The sequence below is a fragment of the Panthera onca genome, chromosome C2, assembly GCF_046562875.1.
Source record: "Panthera onca isolate mPanOnc1 chromosome C2, mPanOnc1 haplotype 2, whole genome shotgun sequence".
Taxonomy (NCBI): domain Eukaryota; kingdom Metazoa; phylum Chordata; class Mammalia; order Carnivora; family Felidae; genus Panthera; species Panthera onca.
This window is the reverse complement of record NC_138347.1, coordinates 95,851,806-95,864,125: the sequence shown is the minus strand read 5'-3', so window position 1 is coordinate 95,864,125 and position 12,320 is coordinate 95,851,806. Positions and strand designations below refer to the sequence as shown.

The 12,320-nt window shown below is 39.1% G+C and overlaps 1 protein-coding gene across 12 annotated transcripts in view; it reads right to left on the bottom strand.

The window, feature by feature from the left end:
* The window catches only part of PHC3 (polyhomeotic homolog 3), a 90,810-nt gene extending 79,609 nt beyond the window's left edge, over nucleotides 1-11,201 (bottom strand). For 11 of the 12 annotated variants that reach the window (XR_009612180.3, XR_009612179.2, XR_009612182.2 and 8 more), the window contains exons 1-4: nucleotides 11,114-11,201; nucleotides 7,969-8,134; nucleotides 3,330-3,485; nucleotides 2,130-2,207 (exon numbers count right to left, since the gene is read on the bottom strand). Coding sequence is in view for 8 of the 12 variants with exons in the window: in XM_060639173.3 (XP_060495156.2) it covers nucleotides 2,130-2,207; nucleotides 3,330-3,485; nucleotides 7,969-8,134; nucleotides 11,114-11,127 (414 nt within the window). In the remaining 4 variants the exon portion in view is untranslated. The remainder of the gene's footprint in view (nucleotides 1-2,129; nucleotides 2,208-3,329; nucleotides 3,486-7,968; nucleotides 8,135-11,113) is intronic. The other variant, XM_060639176.3, reaches the window with a different exon arrangement.
* Between the last annotated feature and the right edge of the window lie 1,119 nt (nucleotides 11,202-12,320).

The window sequence follows — 12,320 nt, the reverse complement described above, 5'->3', positions numbered from 1 at the left end:
TTGCCTTAACTACCAATGTATTAATTAAAGACACATCGGCATCAATAACCATAATTATAGTATTAAGGCTTAGGGCTAGATTACATTGCTTAAATTTTTCTTTTTCAGTCTGTTTACAAGTCATAAGTAACATCTTTTTTTTTTTTAAGTTTATTTATTTATTTTGAGACAAAGAGGGGAGGGGCCAGAGAGAGAGAGAGAGAGAGAGAGAGAGAATCCCAAGTAGGTATGCACTGCCAGCACAGAGCCTGATGCAGGGCTTGATCTCACGAAGTGAGATTTAACTAATTTTATTCATGTTCCAGGATACTTCCATGCCAAAAATAGGATTTTTAAATTAAAAATGTCAGTAGCCATAAAAATAATCATATGCTCCTATGTATGTACTTAGTCAGCAAAGACCATACCCCTAGCTAAAGAAATACAGTACAAGTTATCTGCAATTCCTTAGCAATCTACAACTAAACTCTACTGCAGTCGATTTTACAAAGTATCAGAGTATTATCATCTTGGATCAGGAAAAATTAGTTAGAAAGGATATTATTAGGTTAACTCAATGGTTCTCAACCAGGGGCAGTTTTGCCTTCCAGGAAACATCTGCCAGTGCCTAGAGACATTTTTGGTTGTCACACTGTGGCAATGAGGAGGGCCTACTAGTATCTAGTGGGTAGAAGCTAGGAATGCTGCTAAGGACCCAAACAGTGCACAGGATAGCCCCCCTACACACACAGCAAAAAGTTATCTGGTCCATAACGTCTACAGTGGAGGAGACAGAGCAATCTGGAACTAACGAAATGTGAATATGGACTACACTGTTAAATTTCCTGCATCTGACCATTCTCATGTGGTTTTGTAAAAGAACAACTTTGTTCATAGGAAATACATATTGAAGTATTTAAGAATAAAGGAACATGTCTCAACTAACCTGCAAATGGTTCAGAAAAAGATGTCTGTCTACACGTATATATGTAGAGAGAAAGAATGAATGATAAAGCAATGAACCAAATGCTAACAATGGTGAATCTGAGTAAAAAGTATATAGAAATTTTCAATATGCTTACAATGTGAAATTCTATCAAGATAAAAAAATATTACATGCCTATAAATTTCTTTTAACTGGGAAACTGCACAATTTCTATATATGTGCAATATAGCAAATCAGATTTACTCCTTTCTCAAAATAAATTACGTTATCTTAGGGTGCTGGGTGGCTCAGTCATTTAAGCGTCCAACTCTTGATTTTGGCTCAGGTCATGATCTCACAGTTCGTGAGATTGAGTCCCGCATCAGGTTCTGTGCTGACAGTGCATGCCTGCTTGGGATTCTCTCTCTTCCACTCTCTCTGCCCTCTCCCCTGCTTGCGCTCTCTCGCTCTCTCAAAATAAAAATAAACTTCAAAAAAAAATTTTTTTTAAAGTTACGTTATCTTGAATGGATACTTGTAAATTGGCCAAGATAAGTCAAGTAAGCATAAGCTGAAAAGTATTAATTTCTAAAATGTGAAGTGTCCAAAAAAAGCTAGAAACATTTAGATGTCTACCAAGGGTTGACATTCTTTAGTATATTGCAGGGAATACATGGCCTAATACTCCTGCATTGTACATTTCAGGCTTTCAATACATACTGAAAACTGCCATAATTCTGAATCACATAAAATCTGAGAAAAATCAGCAGGAAAACATATATAAGAAATAATACAAAAACATTTTTTTTTAAGACTCAGATTTTCACGGCGCCTGGGTGGCTCAGTCAATTAAGTGTCCTACTTCAGCTCTGGTCATGATCTCGCAGTTTGTGAGTTCGACCCCTGTGTCAGGCTCTGTGCTGACAGCTAGGAGCCTGGGGCTTGCTTTGGATTCTGTGTGTCCCTCTCTCTCTCTCTGCTCCTCCCCTGCTCATCTCAAAAATAAACAAACATTAAAAAAAAATTTATAAAAAAAAAAAAACTCAGGTTTTCAGAAGCTTAACATTAGCTCTGAATTCTTGAAACTTATCATTTCTATTTCTACGCACTTATCACTTACGTATCAATCAACAAATATACAACAGCAACTTTGTAAATATTAAGTTCACTTTTGGAAAGCAGTAATTAACATTTTTAAATCCAGGAAAAAATTTAGGGCACTTACAGATGTCTGGGACATACTTGACTGTTGTGTGACACTTCCTGTGGGGGATGTAGATGGTCTTCCACTGGACAAACTTGCCTAAAATAATAAGATCTTTATAATATGTCTATAAAAATCTGAAGTTAAAAACTTTCTGGCACCAAGATACCAAAAAATCACAATAAAAGTTAAAACATCTAGGTATGAACCAATGCAAAATTCAATTCACAGTCAACACAGATTAAGCTTTGGCCCAACAGCTTAAGAAAAAAAGGAAAAAGCTGAATAACGAAAACGAAGGACCCAAAGGCTAATCTTATTTTAAGAGCTGCACTCATTGTCAGTTTCACTCTACAAGTCTCTGTCTTCTTTCAAGTGGAATCACCACTCCAACGTTATGAAAAAGAAAATGGAGCCACATCAAGTGCCAGTGGGTTTCAGTTTCCTAACTTGTATCATGAATATGAAGTTATTTAAAATCATACTACGAAGAAGATGCAAGAGCTGTGTTCCTAACAGAAATAAACCTTTTTCAGGTTCAATCAACTGAGATCCTCCTCTCATAAGAATATTTAAGATTAAATCTTCACATACAGTCTTATTTAAATAAACAGAATAAGAATGAAAATCTTTTTTAAAGCAAGCATTTAATTATAAAAATATCCCGTTATCACTAGGAAGTTATGACTAGATACAAGAAAGGTGCATGTATATATATTTTTATACAGAAAATTTCTGGAGGAATATATACTGAACAGCAGCCACCTGTGAAGAATGAAAAACAGCAGTGGGTCTAGAAAATGAACACCTCCACTTTACCTCTTATAAACAATTTTATACTGCTTGATTTTTTTAAATGAATGTAAATTACTTATATTAAAATTTTTTTCACTGAAATGTAAATACAATTCCTGTAACCCTAAGTATTCACTGTTGTACCCAGAATTTTATCACCCACAAAACCATGACACTAGCATAGTATTTCTGCAATGTAGATAAAAAGAAGTGGGACGGAGCTAGCAACCGAGTAACATATAAAACATATCCGTACACTTTTTATTAACTTCTATCTGGCAGCCTATTAATTTAAGACAAACTAATCACAGGACATCTGAGAATTCCGAAATAATACCCAATATATCTATTTTCAGTAATTATCTGCAAAAAATGTGAACTTTTGCCAACTTTACCTCATAAAGTCTGAATTCAGTTAAGTCTCACCTGAACTGCAGCAAGGCTCTGAAGCTGGGAGCTGCTTAAGTGCTGCTGCTGGAGGGCTGCGGTGTGTAGCATCAAGTGCTGCTGCTGAGCAGCGTACATCTGCTGAAGGTACTGAGCAGCAGAGCTGGGGGGGCGATGCAATGCCTGCTGAATCACCTGTGACGAGTCAATTGAACCAATGTCAAATCATGATCTTAATGTTAAGCTGAACCATGAAGTATAAAACAAGCGGTGGTTTAAAATTTCACTACGTTAATACTGAGGGTAATGTTTATTAACATAGTTCTCTCCTAGTTACATATGACTAAGATTCGCTAATCTGTACAAATCAAAGCCACCCAAAAGAAGCAATTCACAAAAGAAAAAAGAGCCAAATAAGCACCTGAAAAAATCTTCACTCTCATTAGTAGTCAAAATTTACAAATTAAAACAAGATACTATTTTCCAACTTTCAGATGAATAACTGACTTATTTTAGTGTATGCGCTGCCAAAGCAAGAACTGAATAACTGACTTAAAAGAATATTACCACTAAATGGGGAAACAGATAACTCTCACAGTGTCAGTAAGGATGTAAACTGGCGTACTGTTTTAGAGAAAACTGGGTAGCATTCCGGGCTTGGGTATAGAGAGGAATATGCATTTACAGCCATTACAAATAATAACATAGATCAATGCTGCTCAATATAGCAGCCACTAGCCACATGTGTCTCCTGAGCACTTACGAATGCAGCTAATGCAACTAAGAAAATGAGTTTTTAATTTTACTAAATTTTAATATAAATAGTCACAAGCACCTAGGGACACAATACACCTGTATTGTACAGCACAGACATATCTACTTTTAGCAACAAAAAAAAATTCCCAAATATATCATTTGGTGAAAAAAGCAGATTACTAAATAGTGTATGGAGTAAGATACCATTTTATATTAAAATATTTGAAAGACTATTCAGGAAAACATTAAAAGACTACCAATAGACAGCTAGATTCGAGGAGATTTTTACCTTCTCATTTGTACTTTCCGTAAATATCTGGAAAAAATCTACAAGCAGGTATTATATAAATAATCATGTAAAACTATAAAGCTACTTCCTGTTTTAAATTATTAGTTTTTTTAATGTTTTTAAATGTCAGATTCCTTTCAACATAAAAAAAACTATTCTAACTTAAAAAAATTCCTGAAAAACTGTTAATTACTGTGAATATTAGTAAAATATAAAATCTGAGCCTGAAACTTCACAAATAGATACATGTAGAAAAGTATTCTAAAAAAAGAGAAAAAAATCCTTGATCTGTCCAAACTCATAAGTCAGACTAGACCTCTCCTCTGCAACCACATTCCAAAGTCACACCATGCCCCACAGTGATCTGAAACAGCACAAAACCCTACTCTCAGGATCAAACCACAGTGTTCAGAACTAACAGAGTAATTGAGCCATAATCCTACAGCTTGAGGTCTGAGTCAGGACACCATGAACCACAGAGCAATGAATCTCTTTATCCAAATTCCAAGAAACATATTTCCTTGTTTACTTTCATGTATTCATATCTCATCTCTCCAACTACAGATTGGCTGTATCTGCTACAGACTCCTGTCACAATATCAATGTACGCTTTTGACCTCTCAGGAGACAACAGACCAGCATTAAGCAATTTAGAATTACAGCAGTACACCTTTTGGGTCAGGTAAATCTATATATGTTCTTCGAATTCCATAACAAAACTAAAGTCAAGCTAAAATAAAAGATAAATATAATCTATTTGACACATTTTTGTCAGTGTAGCCATTTCTTCTATTGTCAACACAGTCTTTCATTATCGTTCAATGACACACTGATGGAAGAGAGACTCCTAAAAGGCAAGTTAAAGGTACAACACATTGTTCTTATTTTAATCTTTAAAGAAACAAAAAGGGTAAAGAGAACTCATGGGACTGGAAAAGAATGCTGGACAGTATTAAAGAACTACTTAGGTAATTCAATGAATATTGATTTGACTGTACTTTAGAGGAAGCAATTCTATCACCTCATAAGAACTAGTATAAAAAAAAAAAAAAAAAAAAAAAAAAAAAAAAAGGGGGCGCCTGGGTGGCGCAGTCGGTTAAGCGTCTGACTTCAGCCAGGTCACGATCTCGCGGTCCGTGAGTTCGAGCCCCGCGTCAGGCTCTGGGCTGATGGCTCGGAGCCTGGAGCCTGTTTCCGATTCTGTGTCTCCCTCTCTCTCTGCCCCTCCCCTGTTCATGCTCTGTCTCTCTCTGTCCCAAAAATAAATAAAAAAAATAAATAAAAAATAAAAAAATAAAAAAAAAAAAAACTAGTATAAGTGCTATTTGTGAGAGATACCTATACCTATCCTTCTCCAGTAACATCTTATTTTTTATTAACACATTCAGCTTAGATAAAAACTAGAGATCAAAATGTCATATTAAAATACCACATCAACTACATGCTCAAACATCTAGATACTCTCTCCTAGATCCCTTGCCGCAAAGAAGGTAAAAAACATTAAAAACACATTCTTCATTCCAGTTTGAACTTTTGCTGGACTGACTCAATCTTCAACAACTCTGATTCTACCCCCTGGTAACTTCAGAATTCTAAACAACACAACAGTTAAAAGCCATTATGCTGGGATATCCAATCTAGAAAAATGGAGTGGAGAGAGGACTATATTGCAACCAGGTTAAGTTATTTTCAGAGTAGAATGAAACATAAAAACTCACGGAGTGATTAAAGGCACAACTCTAAAACCAGACAATCTACTAGCTATGTGAATTTAGGAAAAGTTAATCTATTTAAAACATCCGTTTTCCCCATCCGTAAAATGGGAGATAACAGCATCCACTTTACAGAGGTGTGGTGAGGATTAGAAGAGATAATCCAGGAATGCCTGAGTGGCTCAGTAGGTTAACATCCTTTGACTCTTGACTTTGAATAAGGTCATGATCTCATAGTTTATGAGTTCAAGCCCTGCTTCCAGGCTTTGCACTGGCAGTTCAGAGCCTGCTTGGGATTCTTTCTCTCTCTCCCTGTCTCTGCCCCCTCCCCTGCTCGTGCATGCACTCTCTCTCTCTCAAAATAAATAAATAAACTTTAAAAATAAAAAAATAAAAAAAAAGAGGGATCCCTAGGTGGCTCAGTCAGTTGAGTGTCCGACTCTTGATTTTTAGCTCAGGTCATGATCTCATGGGTTTGAGCCCCACACCAGACTCTGCACTGTCAGCAGGGACCCTGCTTAGAGTTCTCCGTCTTTTCTCTCTCTCTGCCCCTCCCCTGCTAATGCTCTCTCTCAAAAATACATAAACTTTAAAAAAAGATAATCCACGTAAAGCATTCATCAAATGCTTGCCACATAGCAATTATTCAATAAATATTAGCTACTGTTATTGATTGGGAATATATAATGTGCCCCACACCGTTTTAATGCTTCCTTTAATGATCAAAGTAACTGAGGAACTAGGTGGTCTCATCCTCATTTTACAATTTCCTGATGGTCAAAGAGATCATGCCTCTCAGCCAAGACACATAGCTACTAAGGATTAAGAAAATGGAATTCAGACAAAGAGCATATCAGACTACAATGCCCATGCCCTTTTTATGAAATACCATATTGCCTCAACCTCATTATAAAAGTTAACCAAGTAAACTTAATTTTGCAACCAAGTGAAGAGACTAAAACTTTTCCTAAATATTCCCTTCCCCCCTCTGCCCCTAAGAACTTTAAATGATTCTTCTGCTTAGGTTCTTAAGCCACTTGAGTTTAAAATGAACCTCTAGGGGCACCTAAGTGGCTCAGTTGGTTGGGCGTCTGACTTTGGCTCAGGTCATGATCTCGTGGCTTGTGGGTTCGAGCCCTGCATCAGGCTCTATATTGACAGCTGGGATCCTGGAGCCTGCTTCGGATTCTGTGTCTCCTTCTCTCTCTGCCCCTCCCCCACTTGCACTCTGTCTCTCAAAAATAAACATTAAAAAAAAATCTTCAAAAAAATAAATAAATAAATAAAATGAAATAAAATAGGGGCACCTGGGTGGCTCAGTCGGTTGAGCGTCCGACTTCGGCTCAGGTCATGATCTCACAATTCGTGAGTTCGAGCCCCACGTCGGGCTCTGTGCTGACAGCTCAGAGCCTGGAGCCTGCTTCAGATTCTGTGTCTCCCTCTCTCTCTGCTCTTCCCCTGCTCACATGCTGTCTCTCTCTCAAAAATAAAGATTAAAAAATATTAAAAGAAAAAAAAAGAAATAAAATAAACCTCTTAACACATCCACAGACCTGAACAGATCTTCCTAAGTCTATATTTTGGTTTCAAATATAAAAGAACCTAGAAAAGCCTAGATCCATTCTGTATATTTTGGCTGTAGGCTGAGTGTCTCCACATTGTAGCAGCCACCTAGAGACCTTCCAATTATAATTTTCTTGACATATGGTTTTATAAGCCACATGCTGACAAATGTAAGCCCTTTCAATAGAAGGATTATTGAATAACTTTTGATTGTTTCAGATATTAACTATTCTAACTGCACTCATTTAGAAAATATCATGTGACTCATTTGAGGACGTAAAACAACAGGTTCACCCGGCTTAAGAGAAAAATAACGGCATCCTAAGTCTTAGCCCACCCGTCATTATAACTGAAATACCTGTACAGCGTGTCGGTCTGAGCCACTGTAGACAGAGATCTGTGGCTGCTGCATTCGAGAGGAGGAAGTGGTGATAGTTGTGGTGGTGGTACTACTGGCTGTTGTCGACACAGAAGATGTGCCAGGGTTTGCTTCACTATCCATAGCTGTACTGTGGTCCTTGAATCTGTCAGGTAACACAAAGGGTTTGTGTCGGCAAAAGCACTGTGTTACAGGCTTTAAAGAGTATTTAATTATTTCAAAGAAATAATCAGCAACAATCTAAATGTTTAAGACAACCCTCATAATAGCAGAGATAGCATACAGTCACCATAAACACTTAGGAAAAGTACTTCACAAATATATAGCATATTTGATAGTTAATACCTTCTAAATTTGAGTTCAATTCAGGATATGCAACTTAAATAAATCCTGGCCTAAAGTTTATCTTTTCATTATTGAAAGATGAGTGAAACCGAAACAAGTTTATAAAAGAATACTATACCTAAAAAATAAATACTAAAGCAACATCAGAATTTAAAATATTTCTTTACTTTTTTTTGACCAAAGTCATTCTTAACTATTAAAATAGGATGCCTAAGCATTTGTGTTCATTAGCTTATTTCTGGTTACCATATACACTCTGCTTTTAAAATGTTCTCTTATTAATTTTAAAAATAATTTAAGATTTTATTTTTGGGGGCGCCTGGGTGGCTCAGTCAGTTAAGCATCCGACTTCGGCTCAGGTCATGATCTCGCAGTCCGTGAGTTCGAGCCCCGCGTCGGGCTCTGTGCTGACAGCTCAGAGCCTGGAGCCTGCTTCGGATTCTGTGTCTCCCTCTCTCTCTGCCCCTCCCTTGCTCATGCTCTGACTCTCTCTGTCTCAAAAATAAATAAAAACATTAAAAAAAAAAGATTTTATTTTTTAAGTAATCTCTATACTTGATGTGGGCCTCTAAGGGGCACCTGGCTGGCTCGATGGGTAGAGCACACAACTCTTGATCTCAGGGTTGTGGTGAATTCAAGGTCCACACTGGGCACAGAGCTTACATTTAAAAAAAAAAAAAAAAAGTAGGGGCGCCTGGGTGGCTCCATTGGCTAAGTGTCCGACTTTGCTTCAGGTTCGTGATTTCAAACCCCGCATTGGGCTCTCTGCTGTCAGCACAGAGCCTGCTTCAGATCCTCTTTCTCCCTCCCCACTCATGCTCTCTCTCAAAAATAAACATTTTTTAAAAAGTAAAAATAGTAAGTTTTTATTAACTCACAGCAGCTTTTCCCCTAGTCTACAACACTGTCCACACTACACCTAATAACTCTGGTTATACTTATAAGCAGATTACTCCTGAAAAACAGAGCAGCTGACAACAATTTCCTCACTTCCTTCCAAAAACCTCCTTTCATAAAGAACTGCTCCAAATTTTGAAAAACCGTAATTATGTTACTTTCCTCATGTATGGACAGTAAAGGACATTTTTGTACCAGACTTTCTGATTCCTTCAAACTCACTTCATTGTTGTGGTATAAAATCCCACTTAACACTGAATCTACAACTGAATAAATTCAAACAACATTTTAAGTCAAATCTGAGGGCCTCAATATTGTTAGAAAGTAAAACTTAGAAATGCACCAGAATGGTGAAAAGCACACTTGAGAATCTACGGATTTTATGTCTTTCTTATCCAATCTTTTCTTCTGAGAAGCAAAATCTGCCACACATCACATCAGCATCATTGACAAGAATGTAGCAAGAACACTTTCTACTTCATGAAAAGACAAAGGAATTTGGCACTAATTGTGCATACACACACTATTCCCATATGGTGTCCCTTTACGTACAAATTTTCTTTGTTCTTTACACCATTTATGCAAATAGTATTTATAGGCTGTCCAAGGAATTAAAAGTAAAAAAACAAAAAAACAAAAAACCTCAATTTAATAAAAGGAAGTGAAAGGAAAATAGTAGAGGAAAACAGCTGACTTCAGTTTTTTGATTAGTAAATGACTCACATCTTTATGCTTCTCTATGGTTTTTTTTTTTATACTTTTTCAAACTGCTTTCCAATCATCAAATCATACGTTCAAATCATACAGATTTAGTGGTAGACAAGGTAAACTTTTTGCCAAATTGCTGGCTGTCAAAACTCTTACCCATGTAGCAGTGATATGCAAAAAGCCAGCTTAAATTCTGGTCCTTTCAGACAGCTATTCTGCACAACCACGTCCTCAAACTGAAACCCCATGGTAAGTTCGTTCACTAACAAACCAAAGATGGTCGCAGATAATCCAAATTCTAGGCCCAAATCTAAACATCAGTGAGCAGGAAGGACCAAACCATTGTATCACATTTGGAGACCTGGCACAAAAAAACAATTTTACTAACTCCACCGTCTGTGCGTAGTACTGTCTGCAAAATACAGCTGGCAGTCGTGGTGCACAAGAGGCCTACCCAGGAAACACGAAGTTTGAGTAGCTACCTAAGAACATCATCACACCACACCACCGCACAAGAACATGGCTCTCTAAGGCAGGCGTCAACACTGCAGCCAGAGACCCAGGGGAAATAAGGTCTTTCTTTCCGGGGTGTTTCAGCCTGGCCAGACCCGCAGGAGCCCCCGCCGCGATAAGGCCCGCGCTAGGACACCTTCTCCACGCCTCCTGGGGGAGGGCGGTGAGCAGCCTCGTCTCAGGTTCTCCCTCCGAGGAGGAGTGGGGTGACGCCGGGGCGGGAAGGGGGGGAGCGCTAAGGAGGCCCGGCAGTGCCCGCCCAACCCTACCCAGCCTCCGCGGGCCCCTGGAGCGGGCATCCGTGACGAGGCTGCCCGCGGGGCCCACTTGCAGGGATGACAGCGCCTGAGGGGCCCGCTGGGGCCCACCTCCCGGAAGACCCCAGCGGTCGGGGTCCCTGGGGTGACTCTGCCAGCAGGGCCCTGCCGATTCGGCATCACACGGCGGAAGGGGCGCTCCCGCCTGGAGGTAACTAGATCCTTACAGTTGGCCTCCGCCCCCCTATATGGGCCAAGCGGGCTCCTCGAAGCAAGATAAGGAACTCCTGGGTCTCCCTTTCCCTGCACTGCCCTCCAAAGAGCCTTGAGCTTTCCCCTCAGGGGACATGTCGCTGCCCCACTCGCCCCCCGGTTACGACATCAGTCACCAGCAAGTCACTCACTCCGCTTCCGCCATCTTCTCTCCTCCATCACTAACACGGGCTGCGCATGCGCCCCCCGGCGGCGAGCGGAGGGGCGGGGTCGACTCAGCCCGGGGGCCCCCCAAGGTCACGTGGTGTTCTCGTCTTCCAATCCCCCCTCCCACCTGAGGCCTTGTTCGCTCGGGGAAATGACCAGGTTTCTCCAATTTAGCTGCCACTATCTCCCCTCCAATCCCTCCCTTTCTCTTGCCGATGGTCATCTTCTTACGGAGGGGTCTGTAACCAAGATATAAAAAGTTCTGCTTGGACAGTTAACTTAAAATTTTTAAGAACATCTAAAATATACCAAAGCCTATGCAAACTGCCATAAGTGAAATGGAAGAAAATACAACCGAGATTGGATGAAGTTTCAGTGGGAAAGGAAATGCTTTGGTGGCTACCGGGCTTGTTACCTAGGGCTTATTGAAGTTGGGGGTACAAACAAGCAGTTCCTCTCTCAGCCTCAAAAATTGTGTTCCAGACCCTGTGAGATTAAGGAATCACCATAATTACCCTATGAATGTTATTCACGTCTTCCGCATGAATTTACTGAGCATTTAGTAGGGATTGCAAACTTGAGCACCGGAAAGAATAAGCAGGAATGGCCACCGGTTTGCTAATATGGTTTGCTGTACAGTGTATATGCTAACTACACTGAGGCAGACTGAGACAAAGAAATAAAGATGACTTTTAAAAATCTGTGTCTTCCAAGAAATTTTAATATCAAGAGTGGGGTGTTTTTGTAGAGATATCCGTTCAATGTAATAAGTATTCTGAAACATCCATTAAGTGTTTTGGAAACCTTAAGTTCATGAAATAAGCAATCTTTACTGCCCTTAACAGAAAAAAAAAGTGTACTGATGAATGTCCTTTGGTATTTCTAGACCTAATTTCAAGACCTGAAAAATGAAGTATTGATATAAATCTATCATAAAGTGTATTGTGGTCTAATGAAAAGTATATTTAATCTTAGAAATCTTGTGCTTTCAGGCTTTCCCTAGGGAAGGAAAAAGAACATTTCCAGTGTAAACTAAATTGTCAGTTTATTTCTTTTCCCTCCTCTGAAAACATAGTTTTTTTTGGTTTTTTTCCTAAAGATTTTATTCTTGGGGCACCTGGGTGGCTCAGTTGGTTAAGTGTCTCACTCTTGACTTCAGCTCAGGTCATGATCTCACGGTTATAGTGTCAA